At 48.4% G+C, this 17,232-nt stretch overlaps 1 protein-coding gene across 1 annotated transcript in view; it reads right to left on the bottom strand.

The window, feature by feature from the left end:
- The window catches only part of LOC142009614 (dynein axonemal heavy chain 5-like), a 254,663-nt gene continuing 237,431 nt past the window's right edge, over positions 1 to 17,232 (bottom strand). The window contains exons 74-76 of the mRNA XM_074987917.1: positions 13,684 to 13,892; positions 2,610 to 2,831; positions 1 to 987 (exon numbers count right to left, since the gene is read on the bottom strand). Coding sequence (XP_074844018.1) covers positions 772 to 987; positions 2,610 to 2,831; positions 13,684 to 13,892 — 647 coding nt within the window. The 3' untranslated portion in view covers positions 1 to 771. The remainder of the gene's footprint in view (positions 988 to 2,609; positions 2,832 to 13,683; positions 13,893 to 17,232) is intronic.

The raw sequence follows: 17,232 nt of genomic DNA on the forward strand, positions 1-17,232 counted from the left end.
TTGCATGGAACACACAAGTAATTTAAAAAAAAATAGGCTTGGGTCTTTCCTTACAGCCTCCTCAACCATCACCAAAACCAGGAGCTTCCTCTAGGCTTCCCCTAGCTCACCCTGTGCTTACAAGGAAGTTCTTGGCTTTCTTTCTGCCTCCAAAGCTCGATCATTCACTTTGTTCTGTGAGCGCACACATGTACCTTACCTGGCAAAAATCTCTCTCTGTCTACACAGCCCCTAACTCCTGGGCAGATTCAGATCCCCTTTTGTCTTGGGGCAGTGAGGGGAGAGGGTATTGTGATTATTTTGTCCAAAGAGTTAAGTTAACTGAAGGACATATTCATACCCACTCCAAGAGGTTTGTAATCTGCAACATGGATCAGTATTATGATAAGGAAATAATATCTATAAGGAATTACTCTAAAATCTAGATACAAGAGTAGTTTCAAGCAAGAGCATTTTAATAGGTACATATCTTGAATGTGGAATAACGTATTTAATAGAATGGGCTAATTTATGTAGCAAATGGGAATATATTTAGTGCAACTAGACTCTTTACCTACAATTGTCTTCCAAGTCACAGATCTGAAAGTTCCCTAGTTGATGTCCTCTGCTGTGAAAAGATCACACAAATCAACATGCAAATACAGCTGTCGCTACGAGTATTATTTGCTAAGGCCCATATGTCTGTGAAAAGAAACAAAGCACTGTTCTGTATGAAAACGAAAGCCTGGAAGCTCCTGGCCCAGTTTTCACATTGGCTGTTATACTATGGTGCTATTTTGAATCACAGAGCAATGCAACTCCCCTGAGAGTCCAGTGATCGGGATTTTGCACAGTTTTCAAATATAAAGAGAAAATGTATGTCAGGTCCGTCCGTCGTGGTTTTTTGTACACAGGACAGGAGTACAAGCACCTTGGCTGTTTCTTTGGATCCAGTGGTGTTGTGCTGATGGCATACACATGGACAACGGGCAGGCTCGTGAACAGCACCTAAGTGAACACGAACAAAAACAGATCACTCAGTGCCATGCCAGGCCACTGAAACCCACCAGGGACTTAACAAATGGTGGCCACAGCCAAGCGCACACACACACACACACACACACTTTTTCTGCTGCTTCTGTGCTTACAGCAGTGCTGCTGGGAAGCTGCTTTGCTTGGCTCTGAGCAAGGGCAGCAGGAAGCAGCAGTCTCCTGCTGCTTCTTAGCAGGGCACTAGAACAAAATCATCTTCAAGTCCGGGAAACGCCCAGGGTGACGGTGGAGTTGGTGGAAGCTGCAAGGTAAAGGCAGTGGGGTTGGGGTGGGGGGCCTGAGGAAGAGCCCAGGAGAGAGGGTAGAAGGGAACCTTCTTCTCCATGTGTCCTCATTAGTCTTCCTCATTCTGTCCCTGCCTTTCTCCTCTCTGCTCATCAGGAGTAGGGGCCCATCAAAAGAGAAGCTGCTACTAGCGGCCCCTCTTGCCTTCACTGTTTTACTGGCAGTGGTGCTTCAAAGAACAAACAGGTGCCTGCTGATCCAAGCCTGCTCTAAGGCTGTCATATTTACTCATCATAATACATTGCAGCTAAATATCTGACATGAAGCATCAGCTTCATCACAGGCAGACACAGGATTTGCTGCACAGAAATTGTACCTTATGCGTTGCTTGATTACAAGAGGTTACAAACATTTGCTTCAGTCAGTCAGGAAAGGCACATGTGTGGGGGACACATCTTACCCTGAACACAGAACATCACAGTGGGCGGTCTCAATGGCAAAGATCTCAAACACACAGTTCTCAGCCAGTGGGAGGTGAAAGTATTTCACCCAAGGAACAGGAGTTCCCTGACCACTGCTGCAATGTAGTTTCTGCTGGGGAAAAGCCTGGCAAAGTTTCACAGACTACAGGAAACCGGCAGTGCAGTCTGGAGCAGGGTTCTCTCTAATATTTTCCATCCCTGGGTGGAACAAACACTCTGTGCACTGAGGCATGTGCAGATGGGCTCCGTGAATAGAAACGCATGCTGCCAGGTGTGAGTACTCTGCTAATCCACTGAGTGGAGCCTGAACTTCCCCTGAATGGCTGCCAAAGCACTCGGCTTACAGGGAACACTGGTCTGGAGTAGGAATTGAAGAATACTCCATACAGATGACCTCACAGAGGGAACTGTTTTATGTCAATGTAACCAAACCCAAGACTGAGAAAGATCCCAGAGCGAACACAAGTACTTGGGTACCAAAATGCCAAAGACTTCAACGACTCCAATTGTCTGGTCTTCAGTGGCTTCCACCATACCCTGCCCTCCTTTCCTTACCAATTTTGATGGGCAGAGAGCTTGAAGCAATATGGATGCAGGTGCTACTATGTAGCTGTGTATCTGTGGCTCCCAGAAGCAAAGGAGTATGACTTTACCCAGCCCAGATGAGCATCAAAGGCCAGGTTTACACTAGACCTTAAAATTGACCATAAATACACAATTCCAGCTACAGGAACTGCATAGCTGGACTTGATATATCTACAGTCAACTTACCTGGCCATCCTCACAGAGGGAGGTTGACGGGAGAACCTCTCCTTAAGTCATCTCACCAGCCAGATGCCACACACTCTTTGCTGGAATCCTGACACTCACCTTTGGCGCAGACTCCGTTAGCTTAGCATTCCTACGGTCCCAACCCGCTCCTTCCAGGAAAAGGCCATAGATGTAAACCCCTCCAATGTCAGCTGGAGGAGGGCTGGTAACATCTTCTTTCATCAGCCTGGTGACATCATTCTGTAAAATAACGTTGTCGAGCGCCCAGCCTTTTGCTAAGTTCAAGCGCGTTGTTTCCTGCCGCATGGCTGTTAGAAATCCCTGTGGTAAAGCAACGTTAAGTAGAGAGAGAAAAGGAAAGTTTGAGCTTTAGCTACTACTCCTTGGTGATAACAGTGATTTCCAAGCATTGACTGCCATGCTACATAATGTCATCAGCTTATGAAGTCAAGTGCAATAGTGTAAACCAACTGATTTTGTATATAGGCACAACGATATGCCCCATTATATGTTTGCTGCTTGGGCGTGGGTGCCAAAAAGCCTCCAGCAGTCAGACTTAATTTAACAACTCAAAAGTTACATACATAAAGGAGCCCACTTAGCAGACGTACTTTACAGCTACTGAGACTTTGGACAGATGGTAGGAGCTCTGACAAATATGCCAGCTTAATTTAATGTGGTTTGTGTCACTTCTGAACACTGGCAATTGCTTGGCCACAAATAATTTTAGTATTTCACTACATGCTGTACAGCTCTGCTTTTCCAAGAATAATATCATTAGTCATCTACCCTGCAAAAGTACTTTTCATCCCACAAGGATTCCCAAGCACTTTACAAACTTACATTTAAATACAAAGGAAGCATGCACAGGGATCAAATCATCCCCTGCTGAAATGCAGCCATCACAAGGGTGAAATGCAGTGACTGCTTAATGGCTTGTCGCAAAGCTCTACTAAATTACTTTATTATATTTTATTCATTTGATGCTCATTTATACAACACAGTAAAGGACAGCATTTAGGGCCACCGTGAGATCCATTTCTGCCCCAAAGAGCTATAATCTGAGACAGACAAGCAGAAGAAAACAAAGGTTCACTAAAGTGTGAGATGGAGCCTGGGAAGGAGGCAGTTTTAAGGGCACATTTCAAGGAGCAGAGGTGGTTCGGTGGATGGATGTGGGAGACATGCTGGGCTGTGAGTTACAAGGATAAAACAAAGGGTGTGAACTACAAAGGGGGCAATAAGGTTAGAGGGCTGGGAGTGTCAGCAGTCAGGGAGAAGGAAATGAGACCAGTGTTGAAATGGAAACAATGAAAGACCTTCACTGTGAGTACTACTGGGTGAACTGGCTGGTGATTAAAAGTTATCACTACTAGTAGCTGAAAGCCCAGGCTGTTGCACAGACATTGCTTGTAAAGCTGTGCGTGTGTGTTATACACACACACAAACAAACCAGAGAGCTAGCCATGCTAGTCTATATACTATCAAAACAAAAAAGCAGTCCAGTAGCACTTTAAAGACTAACAAAATAATTTATTAGGATGATGAGCTTTCATGGGACAGACCCACTTCTTCAGATCATCGCCATACCTGCCACATGAGTCTGTTCCGGTCCGGCTATGATCTGAAGAAGTGGGTCTGTCCCAAGAAAGCTCATCACCCTAATAAACTATTTTGCTAGTCTTTAAAGTGCTCCTGGACTGCTTTTTTGTTTTGACAAAAAAAAAAGTCTGAGAAGCTAAAACCTGGATGGGAACAGATTGTTTCTAGTGTTCTATGCGATTTTCATTCAGATTTTGAAGTAGGGCAAGATATTTAATTGCACACGTCTGCATGCCCTGCAGCATATTCACAAGCAGCCACTGATGGGAACTGGAGTTTTGTATTCTTTCCCTTCCAAGAATGAATACAATCTACATGGACTCTTTGGATGTGGAAAAACAACTGGGGAATCTGATGTGATAGCCCGCAGTCAATTATACTTCTTCTTCGAGTGTCCCCGTGGGTGCTCCACCATAGGTGACGGCTTGGCCGGCGCCGCAGATCGGATCTTCCAAGCAGTTTCTGCCGGACCGCGCATGCGCCGGTACGCGCCGCTCCCTGGCGCGCTCCTGGCCATGTGCGCGATCCGGTCCCCGCCAGTTCCTCTCAACCGCCGTCGGCTGCAGACGGAATCCGACTAGGCTAAAGCCACATAGCGTATTCAACGACTTTATTTGTTTTTCTCTTTAAAGTTTTTCAGTTCTTAGGATACCATAAGTAACCGGTTGTTATTTTGCAAAAAAAAAAAAAAAAAAACAAGCTACGGAGGGACAGCTCAAGCCAGTCCCAGTAACCAGCGCCGGAGGCCGGGAGCTAGGGCCATCAGCCCTCCTGCGGAGGCAGGCCATCGGACGGGGAAACAGCACAAAGAAGTGCTAAGTACCCACAAGCAAACTCAAAGACTCACCAACAATGTCCGCCTCAGGCTTTAAAAAATGTGAGTCCTGCCGAGAGGCGATGCCAGTGTCCGATGGGCACAGTCTATGCATAAGGTGCCTGGGGGAGTCCCATGTGGCACAAAAATGCGCCTTCTGTGCAAAGTTAACGACCAGAGCACGGAGAGACAGGGAGATGAGAATTAAACTGCTGCTTCTTGACAAGGCCCTCCAGCCAGACGTGCCGGAGCGGCCGCAGCAGGAGGGACCCTCCGGGGCCCTTAGAAGGAAAGCTGCCTCCCTCACTCCATCTGCGCAAAAACGGAGGAAAGTTTCTCCAACCCGATCCCTGCCGGCAGTAACAGTGAGCGGGACGGGAGGAGCGAGCAGCCCCCAGCCGCAGCAACAGCTGATCGGCGGCGGCACGGAGAGCCACGTGGAAGCGGCTCAGCCTCCGATGATCAGCCAGCCGCCCCGCACCGCAGGCAGGGCGGCGGCTAAGCAAGCGCCGGTACCAGCGGCACCGCAGACAGCGGCACCGATCCCCGGGGAACCGGCGGTGCAGGGCGCGCAGGCACGTAGCCTGCAGGCGCACAAGGACTCCGCACGTGTGGCACCGCCCTCGAGCGTGCCTAGCACGGTGCCGACGGGGCCGGGATCCCCCGCCCATCAGGGGGCGGAGTTACCTCCTCAAGGGAGGGGGAAGGCTGCACACAAGAGGAGGCATTGCAGCCCCTCTCCAGACAGGGCTGTGGAGCTCTTCTCTCACATGTTGCAGACTCCAACCAGAAGGCAGGGGCCCCCCCTAGCCTACCCGGAGCCCCCTTCTCCTTTCCTGCAATCAGCCTCCCCATGGCTGGCACCCCCCTCGCCCTTCCTGGGATTTGAATCGCTGGACTATTATGCAAAATCGCTCTCTCCAGTGTCTCGACAATCCCCCTCTCCCAGACACACAGGGTACGTGCAAAGGGAATGGTCAAGGTCACCTTCCCAGGAACAGTGCCTATACTACCATGGTCGTCCCTTCCACGCGGGGCATGGACACCATCGGCAATCTACCAGGGGGAGATCCCCACATATTACCTCGTACCCCCGAGGGCAATCGCGATCGGGGACGGAGACTCAAGCATCCCAGGGGGGGCTGGCCGTGGACCCACGAGATTTTCCCTCGCAAACCTCCAGCGAGAGGGCGCACCATCACCATCAAGAACCGGAAGGGTCCAAAGAAATGTACCCCAGCGGTTCCTCGTTTTCCTCCCCGGATGAGGCCACGGCCTTAGGGGACGTCCATCCCAAGGACGATCTCAAACAGTTTCAGGAGCTGTTTAAGAGGGTAGCTTTCACACAAGGCATCCAGACAGCACAAGTGCAAGAGAAACATCATAAGCTCCTTAAAAATTTGAGCTCCCCGGCCTCCTCCAGAGTAGCAATCCCGCTTGATGAAGCGATCTTGGAGTCCGCCACTACCATATGGCAGACCCCGGCAACTATTCCGCCTGTCCAAAAGAGAGCGGATAAGAAATACTTCGTGCCGGCGAAGGGCATGGAGTTCTTGTTTAGCCACCCCCAGCCAAACTCCTTGGTGGTGGAGTCCTCGCAGCAAAGATTAAAAACATCTCAATTTAAAACAGGGGGAATGGACAAAGATGCCAAGAAGCTAGAGCTGTTCGGCAGAAAGGTCTACTCCTCCTCCACTTTAACCTTGCGAATGGCAAATTATGCAGCGCACTTGGCGAACCATAATTTCGACAACTATGCCAGATTAACTTCCCTCATGGACTCGCTTCCAGAGGACAAAAAGCCGGTCCTCAAGGCCATAGTGCAAGAGGGCTACGCGGCTGCGAGGATGGAAGTTCAGATTGCTTTGGACGTTGCGGACACGGCAGCACGTTCCACAGCAACTGCAGTGGTGATGCGACGGGAGTCCTGGCTCCAGACCTCGGGCATACCGAGAGATCTGCAGGCGAAGATAATCGACCTTCCCTTCGACCTGCAGAAGCTGTTTGCTGAATCAACTGACTCGGTCCTTCATTCCAGTAAAGACTCAAGAGCCACACTCAGGACCCTGGGGATTTACACCCCTCCATACTCAAAGAAAAGGTACTACCCACAGCAAAGGCGGTACCAATACCAGCAACAGCGCCCCCAGTATCACAGGGGTTACGAGCAAGGGCGGCATCAGCAGCACCAGCAGTACAGAACCCCCAGGCGACGCTCACAACAGGGCCGTACGTCCTCGGGGCGGGGCCAAAGGCCACAAGTTTGACATACAAATCCAGGGCTGCGCCATCACCACCATTGCACAAGATCATCCGAAACGACTTTTTCACCATCGCCTCCGACCATTCTACGACCAGTGGCAAAGGATCACCACAGACAAATGGGTGCTGGAGATCATAGCCACGGGGTACGCCATCCCCTTCCAGTCGCTCCCGCCGCCGCGACCCCCGCCCAAGCCCCACCCCCAGGAGGCCTCCCATGTAGCCAGGCTCAGGCAGGAGGTGGCCCACCTAGAGTTCATAGGGGCGGTGGAAAAGGTGCCGGAGCAACTGCAAGGGAAAGGGTTCTACTCTCGGTATTTCCTGACGGAGAAAAAAACAGGAGGCTGGAGGCCCATCTTAGACCTTCGTGGCCTCAACAGGTATCTGCGCAAGCAACGTTTTCGGATGATCACTATTGCCTCCATCCTTACAGCACTGGACGATGGAGACTGGTTCGCAGCCCTCGATCTACAAGACGCGTACTTCCACATAACCATTCATCCGGCTCACCGACGTTTTCTCCGGTTCATGGTGGGCAACGAACACTTCCAATACAAGGTCCTGCCGTTTGGCCTTTCCTCGGCCCCCAGAGTCTTCACCAAGACCTTGGCAGTGGTGTCAGCCTACCTGCACAGACAGGGGGTGTTTATTTTCCCGTATCTGGACGACTGCCTGCTCAAAGGGACCTCGAAAAGGGAGGTTCTCCGCATGATACGCGTCACAGCAAACACGTTCTCCGCACTTGGCCTGGTTATCAATATGGCAAAATCAAAGATAGACCCCTCACAGGACATAGAGTTCATAGGGGCTCGCATAAACTCAGTCTCGGCGAGAGTATACCTTCCAGAGGCTCGCTTTCGAGCCATCGGTTCCCTCGTGCAGGTCATCACCTTCAGCCCTACGGTGCCGGTCTTGACGTGCTTGCAGCTGCTGGGCCACATGGCAGCGGCTACGTTTGTGGTACAGAACGCCAGGTTGCACATGCGCGGCATGCAACATTGGCTGGCAAGTGTATACAAGCCGGCAGTACACACCGTTCACAGGGTGGTGTCGCCCCCACCTGGGGTGCGCGAATCCCTGCAATGGTGGGTAAACCCCGGGAACTTGCTAACAGGGGTACCCTTCCATCAGCCGCAAATATCGGTTTTCCTCACTACGGATGCCTCTCTCATAGGGTGGGGAGCGCACATGGGCGAAGAGGTGGCTCAAGGACTGTGGTCACCCACGGAACAGTCTCTGCATATCAATGTTTTAGAGCTCAGAGCAGTGTTCAACGCCTGCAAACACTTTCGAGACCGTATACAAGGCAAAGTCGTCGGGATCAGTACAGACAATACCTCCACCATGTTTTACATAAACAGGCAAGGAGGAGCTCGATCCCGTACCTTATGCGCGGAAGCAATCCGCCTATGGAACTGGTGCATCGCCCACGATATAATCCTGAGAGCCTCCTACTTGCCGGGCACGCACAACGTGAAGGCAGACCAGTTGAGCAGACGTTTTGCGCTCACCCACGAGTGGCAGATCCGTCCCGATCTACTACGGCCTATTTTCCACGCATGGGGGTTTCCCCAAATAGATCTGTTTGCCACTCAGCACAACAAACAGTGCCCACGATTCTCCTCCAGAGCAGGGCTGGGCCGGGGGTCCCTGGGGGACGCGTTCGCGATCCCGTGGGGAGGCCCCCTGCTTTACGCGTTTCCCCCCGCAGTGCTGATCCACAAGGTTCTGCAAAAAGCCAGGAGAGACAAGGCTCGGATGATCCTGATAGTCCCAACGTGGGATCGCCAACCATGGTTCCCCCTACTCCTGCGCCTGTCGGACCGCCCACCGATGCCTCTTCCGGTGGCGCCGGACCTGCTCACGCAAGCCCAGGGGTCCATAGTGCATCCGCACCCCCAAAGCCTGCGACTGCAAGCGTGGCTAATCCATGGCTCAGCTCCCTAGAGAGCACATGCACAGTGGAAGTACAGCAAGTCCTAGAAAGTAGCAGGAGGACTTCCACTAGGAAAACCTACAAACAAAAATGGACTCGCTTCATGGCTTGGTGTTCTACCAAGCAGCTGGCCCCCCTTTCGGTGCCTATACCTACAATTCTAGAGTATTTACTGGACCTCAAGAGAGCAGGACTCTCGCTATCCTCGTTAAAGGTCCACCTGGCCGCCATCTCGGCGTTCAGACATGAGGAGGGAGGGCACACGGTGTTCGCCCACCCTATGGTTACCAGGTTCCTCAAAGGGTTGGTAAACCTATACCCCCCTCGGAAACCGATTCCACCTTCGTGGAGCTTGGACCTGGTGCTTACCACACTCATGGGACCACCGTTCGAGCCCTTGGCCACGGTTCCCCTTCGCCTCCTTACAGTAAAGACGACCTTTCTTCTTGCAATTACGTCAGCCCGTCGGGTGAGCGAGCTTGCGGCAGTCATGGCAACGCCACCCTGCACTGTCTTTTCCAAGGAGGCGGTAACCATACGGCTGCATCCAGCCTTTGTTCCCAAAGTTTCTTCCGAGTTTCACATCAATGAACCTATTGTTCTACCCTCGTTCTATCCAAAGCCTCATAACTCCAGCGAAGAGGCGCGCCTACACCTCCTGGATGTGAGGAGGGCGCTAGCTTTCTACGTAGACAGGACCAAGTCCTTCCGAAAATCGGATAGACTCCTGGTCTCCCTCGCTCCCAAATCTAAAGGAGAAGGTCTCTCATCGCAGAGAATCTCAAAGCACATTGTATCCTGCATAAAAATGTGCTACGAGCTCAGAAAGACTCCTTTGTCGGCCACTCCCAGGGCTCATTCCACCAGGGCGGTGGCAGCATCAACAGCCTTTTTCAAGGGCGTTGCATTGAAAGACATTTGCAGAGCGGCGACCTGGTCATCCTACGACACGTTCGCCAAACATTACGCCCTTCACAGGGTATTCCAAGAGGATACCCGTCTCTCTGCAGCGGTCCTCTCGGGGACCAGCTGCACATAATCCGATTACCCACCACCTATCTGGGTTACTGCTGGGTAGTCACCTATGGTGGAGCACCCACGGGGACACTCGAAGAAGAAAGAGAAGTTACTCACCGTAGTAACGGTGGTTCTTCGAGATGTGTCCCCGTGGGTGCTCCACTTCCCGCCCATCCTCCCCGCTTCGGATCTCTGTTAGTGTTTTGCAGGGGCAACCGAGGCGGTTGGTCGAGGAACTGGCGGGGACCGGATCGCGCACATGGCCAGGAGCGCGCCAGGGAGCGGCGCGTACCGGCGCATGCGCGGTCCGGCAGAAACTGCTTGGAAGATCCGATCTGCGGCGCCGGCCAAGCCGTCACCTATGGTGGAGCACCCACGGGGACACATCTCGAAGAACCACCGTTACTACGGTGAGTAACTTCTCTTTCTTGTTCCGATAAACATGTTTTCCTCTTCCCCTCGCACAGATAATGTGGGAAGCCTCCCATTGCGGTTTATGTCGTATTTCCCAACTATGCTTGCAAAAGAGAACTAACATTGTGCGTCTGTGGAAATAAATGTGCATTGGTGAGTGGGGCACTGCCCCTTACAGAAGAACTCATGACTGGAACACTTAGATCTCGCTCCAGCAGAGAGCAGTGCTGGGGTATTTTTGATCACTCACATTAAAACTTCTATTTATTTATTTATTTTGGACACAAAACAAATCAGTGCCACCATACTAGCTTGTAGCCAAAGGGCACTAGAGGAAGGGTACTTTTTGCTGGCCATACCCTGGAGGTATAAAGAAGCATGAAAGGCGCTAACATTTTGTAAATCATATCTCAATCACATGTTGTTATACTAAAAAGGATTTATTACTAGCTTTATTTGTGGGCTGGATGCTGATTCAGGTCAGGTCTTATTTTACTGAAAAATGGTTTACTGGGCCTATCACAGACATGAAAGCGTAGACACAAAAGGAACAGGTTTCTTTCTTATTTCAGGCTCCATCTCACACCAGTATAAATCAAAAGAAGCTCCCAGGAAGTCAGGGAAGTTACCCTAGTTTAGAACCAGGTAAGTTACGACAGAAGCAGGCCCTCTATTTCAATGCAATAGCATACTATATTTTGAATGCAGCAGATTAAACCACTATGTTTCTCAATAGACTGGTGCAAAGAGTACAGAGAAGGGGATAAGACATAGATCTCTGAGTTACACAAACGAGAGGCATTCTTGACCATTCATAACTTACTATTAAAAAGCCAGTTTTGATGCTAAAACTAATTCTTTATCTCTCGGACCCCTTTTTTGTAGCTGGGAATTCATTTTCTAAATCTGATCCACATAATAGCGCTTTTAAAAATGCACAGCTATATTATTAATTATACTGATTTTCAATAATATACTACACAATCGAGTCTACTTGAATACCTTCTGTTCTGACAAATGGGAAATGGACAGCAGTAGAGCAATACAAAAAATAAGCTTCTGATTTTTGCTGATACAAATAAACATTGATATATATGTATATGTATTAACATACACTATTCAGGGATTCTTCTGTACACTTCCCAGGTTTAGAGGGTTTTACAAATGTGTGTTATGTAGTGTTAATTTTGCACATTTACACAGGCTCTTCCTGAGTTGTGTGGTCTATTATGTCCCAGCTCATTTGGAGACATTTTGTTCTGATTACTTGGCTTATTATTACAGTGTCCAGATGTCCAGAACCAACAAGTTGGATGCTCATTTTGGCCTGGCAGAATTGCAAACCTGTAATTAAGGCAAGGCATGAACAAAGCCAGCTAGCCTGGCCACAGTAAAAATTGTTTCTGTTCTTGGATATCATTAGGGTAAAATCTAGCATCGCTAAGTGAAGAAAATGTCAGGAAACGGTATGAATTTTGAGAAGTCCAACCATTCTCCAGACAAGCATTTATGCTTAACATAACACTTCTCATGATCAAAATAGTGTATCAACCCTGACTGGTCCTCACAGCTGTCCTGATGAGGTATGCAAGACAGCAATTGATCTGACAGTATAATGGCAATTCAGGAACACTTTAAAGAACGTGTAATAGACTCTTTGGCTGTGTCCACATGGGCAAGTTCTGTCAATAGAACAGGGCTTCTCTCAACAAAACTCCAGAGTGGTTATATAGGTAGAGTGCTCTGTCTAGAGTTTGTCGACAGAAGGCAGCTGGTCTGCCGGCAGCGTTATCCCTGTTCCCGAACAGGTATAGCACCTCTGTTGACAGTGGTTTGTCGACAGAGTGCCTGTGTCGACTGCTCTGTTGACAGAGAGGGCTTCCGGTTCTGCAAGCAGCTCTGTTTGCAGAGCTGCCATTCGCTGTTCTGTTGACAGAGGACAGTGCAGGCTGGCTGATCGCTGTTGACAGAGTGGCTTGCTCTTTCAAGCCACTTTTGTGTGTAGCAGCAATCTGTCAGCGGTTCTGCTGAGATTTCTGGGTCGACAGCAACTTCTGTCAACAGAGGCTGCCTGTGTAGACGTGGCTTAACTATAATGTTTTGCACAAAATGAAATGTTAAACTTACAATAGGTTCTTTGAACCCAACAGATGCTGTCACAGGTTACCATTGGTCTCTCATATCCTTGGATTCTCACCTCTGTGGGACAGGATACTGGCACGATAACATTGTAAGGGTGAACTGTTTACTCTCCAAAACAGGCACCTTAAGATCCTCCACCCTCAGACCAGTAGAAGATTTGCCATACCCATGTATGTCAATAATTTTTCTCTTCTAGGCAACTCCATATACTAACATTTGCATTGCTAAGGTCCATTGATGTTAATAAAAATACATCTTTGAAATAATTCAGTTCCACAAAATTGGCCACACACTGACCTGAGCCATATCCGAATCTGTCATTTCTAGATGTCACTGGTCCCAAAAATATTTGCTGCATCATGAAACTTTCATCAATGTACACAGCCACACGATGAAGGTGTGATTTCTTCATTCACCTTTCTTCCACCCTGAACTCTTTGCTTTGCCACCTTTCTCTGTACATGTAACGTATTTCAGAATAGGCAGTCTAGGGACCATGTTCCTCTTCAGCTTTCTGTAAATTGCCTATCACCTTTTTTAGGTGCTGTATACATAATAAATAAGTCCACTTTATGGAACTGGTCCACACAAGCTCAGACGAAAGTACTATTTTACCCACGAATTGCATGTTTTTCAAACGTTATTTGTTTTTAAACGTACTTTTCAAATAAATTAAGGACAAACAAATGACTCTGATGACAAGTCAAGGGGTGGAATGAGAAAGGAAAAAGAAAGTAAGGACTTGAAATGCACAGAAACTCATTGAGCCTATTTCTATACATTCTATTCATTATTATAACTTGCTGGCACTGCTTCCTACTATTTGAGTAACACTATTTTGGTCTAATAAACATTTCATCCTTAAGGTCTGGAGCTTATTTAACTCAAAGCACGTTATAACTGTGTAAGCTGGAAATTTGCTCAAGTTTTCGTTTAGTCACTCTGTGCAATTTAAAATACCATGTAGGGTAACTTAGTAAACTTACCTGCGGATTAAAGAATCCAGTCAACCAGAATTGATTTGGTCGACCATCCAGCAGCCAGCTGCTAAATTGTTGGTTTCTTTCAAGAAGCTCAGTAAACCAGAATCCTAACGTAGCTGACTCCCAAGAAATCTTGAACCAAAGCTTTGGAATTCTGGCATCATACATGTTATCCAACGCATCCCGCAAATCTTCTGACATAATGATGGTTCCTGAATTGTAATTTAAACATGTACAAAATGAATTTTTCCCCCCGCTTCCAAAGACAATTAAAACTTCTGAACCATGTACTAAATCCAAAAAGATCGCTCTTGTTGTGCCTTAATTACATAACTGTTCAAATGAAATCATAATAGTTTGCGGTTCATTGCCATAAACATGGAAGTCTCAATCCAGAGCTAATAATGAACAAAGGACATTTCTTGTGATGCTAAGTGAAGAAATAAAGAGTTTTTCAAACAACTTCCCTCATGCCCCTGCCATTTATATTCACTGTATTGATGCTATGCTTATAAAAGTGATGATCTGTTACAACATAAATATATTTTAATGGTTTACCTTCACACTATCAAAGATACATGTATACTGTATAAGCCCTGTATATTCTAATCATGTTGACAGAGCAAATATATGTTGCAATTATTTTGTTACATACAAGTTCCTAAATATTCATTACGAGCTGCTTCCCGTAGTGAAACAGGATGGTGATGGCAAGGATACCACCACGTATTTTCTCTTGGGCAGTGGTCATCCACATACACATGGTACAGTGATTTCCATTTTAGAAGGCAGGCATTTACTGCCTGTAAAACCATTAATCTCACTGTGACCTCCACAGCATTCTGTAAATGAGAAGTTCTCAGCCTCTGATCTTGAGTGTTTGCTGCTGGTCCACAAGTGAGCTGGTTGTCCTCCATATTTTGAGCTGCTGAACTATTACAAGACACCTGAAACAAATACAAACCCTCACCCAATGCACCCCAGGTCTGATTGGAACCTCTGGTATGACCCAAATACAAGTTATAATTATATTTGAATGTAAATAACTGTTCTAGTTTTCAGGACTATTGACTGAAGTGGCTCATGGGCTTGTATAAGGGAGGAAAGGGAGCTGGTGACCTGTGTGCCTGTGAATGGGAGGACAGCTGGTCCAGCAAACTATTGCTGCCTTCTGGGCTGGTTCTCACTGTAGAAACCTCTTTTCTCTGCTTCACTGAGATAAAACTTGACACACCTGGGGTGAGAGAAAGGAGTGCTGTGTCAAGAAACCAAACTCAGCCAGAGTTTGGGTGTATACCTGGATTCCTTGCTAAGCTCTGACAAAGCAACACTCATGAGTCATGCTTTCTACCATCTCCGTTTGGCTAGCTGGCTCCATCTCCTCCTGGCAAACAATGGCCTGGCCCAGTTCTACCAGTATTTGTCACCTCCTGTCTGTGTTACATTCCTAGGCAAGAGTCTGTTAGCTGTTATGAAATTCTGACTAGGGCAGAACATTACAGTGCATATCTTCAGCAACACTGGTTTTCCATACATCACTGAGTCAAGTTCAAGATCCTGGTCCTTATCTAGAAGGTGCTTAACGGCCTAGGTCCAGCATACTGAAAAAAACACCTAATGCTCTGGGAGGAAGACCATTGTTAACATCTTTACTCCACTGCCACACTAAATGAAGAGTAAAGCTGGCCTGTATACGAGACACAACTTTTTCAGGGGCCAGTCTGAGACTACAGAACAAACTCCTCCAGAGGCCATCTAGAAAGTAGCACAGACCTCACCACTTTCTGCTTCACATTCAAGGGGTCTTTCTTCATCCTGGCCTTCTCTGACATAAACACAGAAGCATTTACATTACACACCACGACCACAACACTCCTCTGCATGCACCATTCTCTCTCTCTAAGATAAGGGTGACAGCAAGAAAGAACCACACATGGCAGATATTAATCAAGTCAGATGATACACTCCTAGAAGGCACTCAGACACTACACTGATGAGGATAGAAAATAGAATAGAAAAGGATAAGGGGTCACAAGGGATCCTCTTCCGGCCAAGGATAGCTAGAGGTCATTGCTCTTAGGACACTCCTCCCCCTCATGCTGACACAACCTGGGGCTTTGAGGGGGTGGTGTATGAGCCAGCTATGCCATCTCTACCACCATAGAGACTTCCCTATGCTGCAGCCTCCTAGTTAGGGGGACATAGCCAGCCACTGCTCCTGCTGCACCGAGGGAACAGTGCGGACCAAGGACTGCTCCATGTGTTCCTCTGTGATGACCCGTGATTGCCGTTGAAAACAACAAACCAGACTTTGGTTAGGAACATGAAGTGACCTTAATGGAAGAGCTGCAGAGGCTAAGAAGACATGCTCGCTCAATGCCCTGGTCTTGCCTACATTTCAGCGTTATCATGCTGAGTGAGGGGGCGTGAGCTTTGGCAGCAGAGATATGCCACTTGAGTCCCAGCACGCGGGCAGACTGAATGCCATCTGTGGGTGTTGTGCTGCATTCCAGCAGCTCAGCTGTTTGGATGAAAATAAAACAACGTGCAGAAATGGAATTAATTACCACACAAGCGGGCGGGGCACATCTATTCCAGAACAAGAGCACTCAACTAACGAGCACAGGAAAGCAGACACAGGGCATGTCGAGGGAATAATGCAACACCACCCATTTCCTACCATTTAACTAACAGAAAACAGGAGGCAGCCCGCTGTAAGGGGGCCAGCTGAATGTTCTACGGATATAATGTGACTGGTGGCAATGTTCTATGAACTTCACTCGCCTGCTGCTCCTAACAGCTATTTTTGGATTGTATGTGGTTGGGTTCCCTTTCATGGGTGCAAAGGAGCCCATGTTAAGATGACAGATTAAAGGTCAGATCATTTAAAGTGCTCTGAAGGGGCATTGTGATAGTTCTAAAATAATTTGTACTGTAACCATATTGCAGATAGAGTAGAGCTTTTAAGGCAGGTTTCTACCCCGAGTTGCCCTGTCTTGCTCTGGCTATGCCTGTGCTATGATGCAGGGGTGTGAGTTCCTTACTTGCACATACATACGCGCGTTGGCTCTCACTCAGCTACGGAAAGTATGAATAGCAGGGTAGCTGTTGTCACACTGGCAACAGCACCAGGGGCTTTGCTAAGCTGTGCCAGTCACGTACATCCAAAGCACTGCTAGCTAATAGTGTAGATCAGAGTGGCCAAGACGCAGCCTGTGGGCCAGAATCTGGCCCATGGAACCTTTTCATCCAGCCCATGGAGCTGGCAGTGGTGCCACTTTGAAAGCCAGCTGTGGAGTGAGCGGTCTGCAACCTGCAGCTCCAGAGCTGCATGGGGCTCTTTAAGACACTTGCGGCTCCCCGCCCTGCTGTGCTGAAACAATGGAACTAAATTTAATTGGTTTTAATGTCTGGCAAGAGGGATCCGGCCATTAAACCAATTAAATTGAGTCCCGTTATTTCAGCACGGGGGAATGGAGGAGGAGGGCTGGCGGGAACTGTGCAGCCATGCTGAGGAGGGGGCGGTGGCCTGGTGAAGGGGTGATGGGGGCA

This window comes from Carettochelys insculpta, chromosome 2 (assembly GCF_033958435.1).
Source record: "Carettochelys insculpta isolate YL-2023 chromosome 2, ASM3395843v1, whole genome shotgun sequence".
NCBI lineage: Eukaryota > Metazoa > Chordata > Testudines > Carettochelyidae > Carettochelys > Carettochelys insculpta.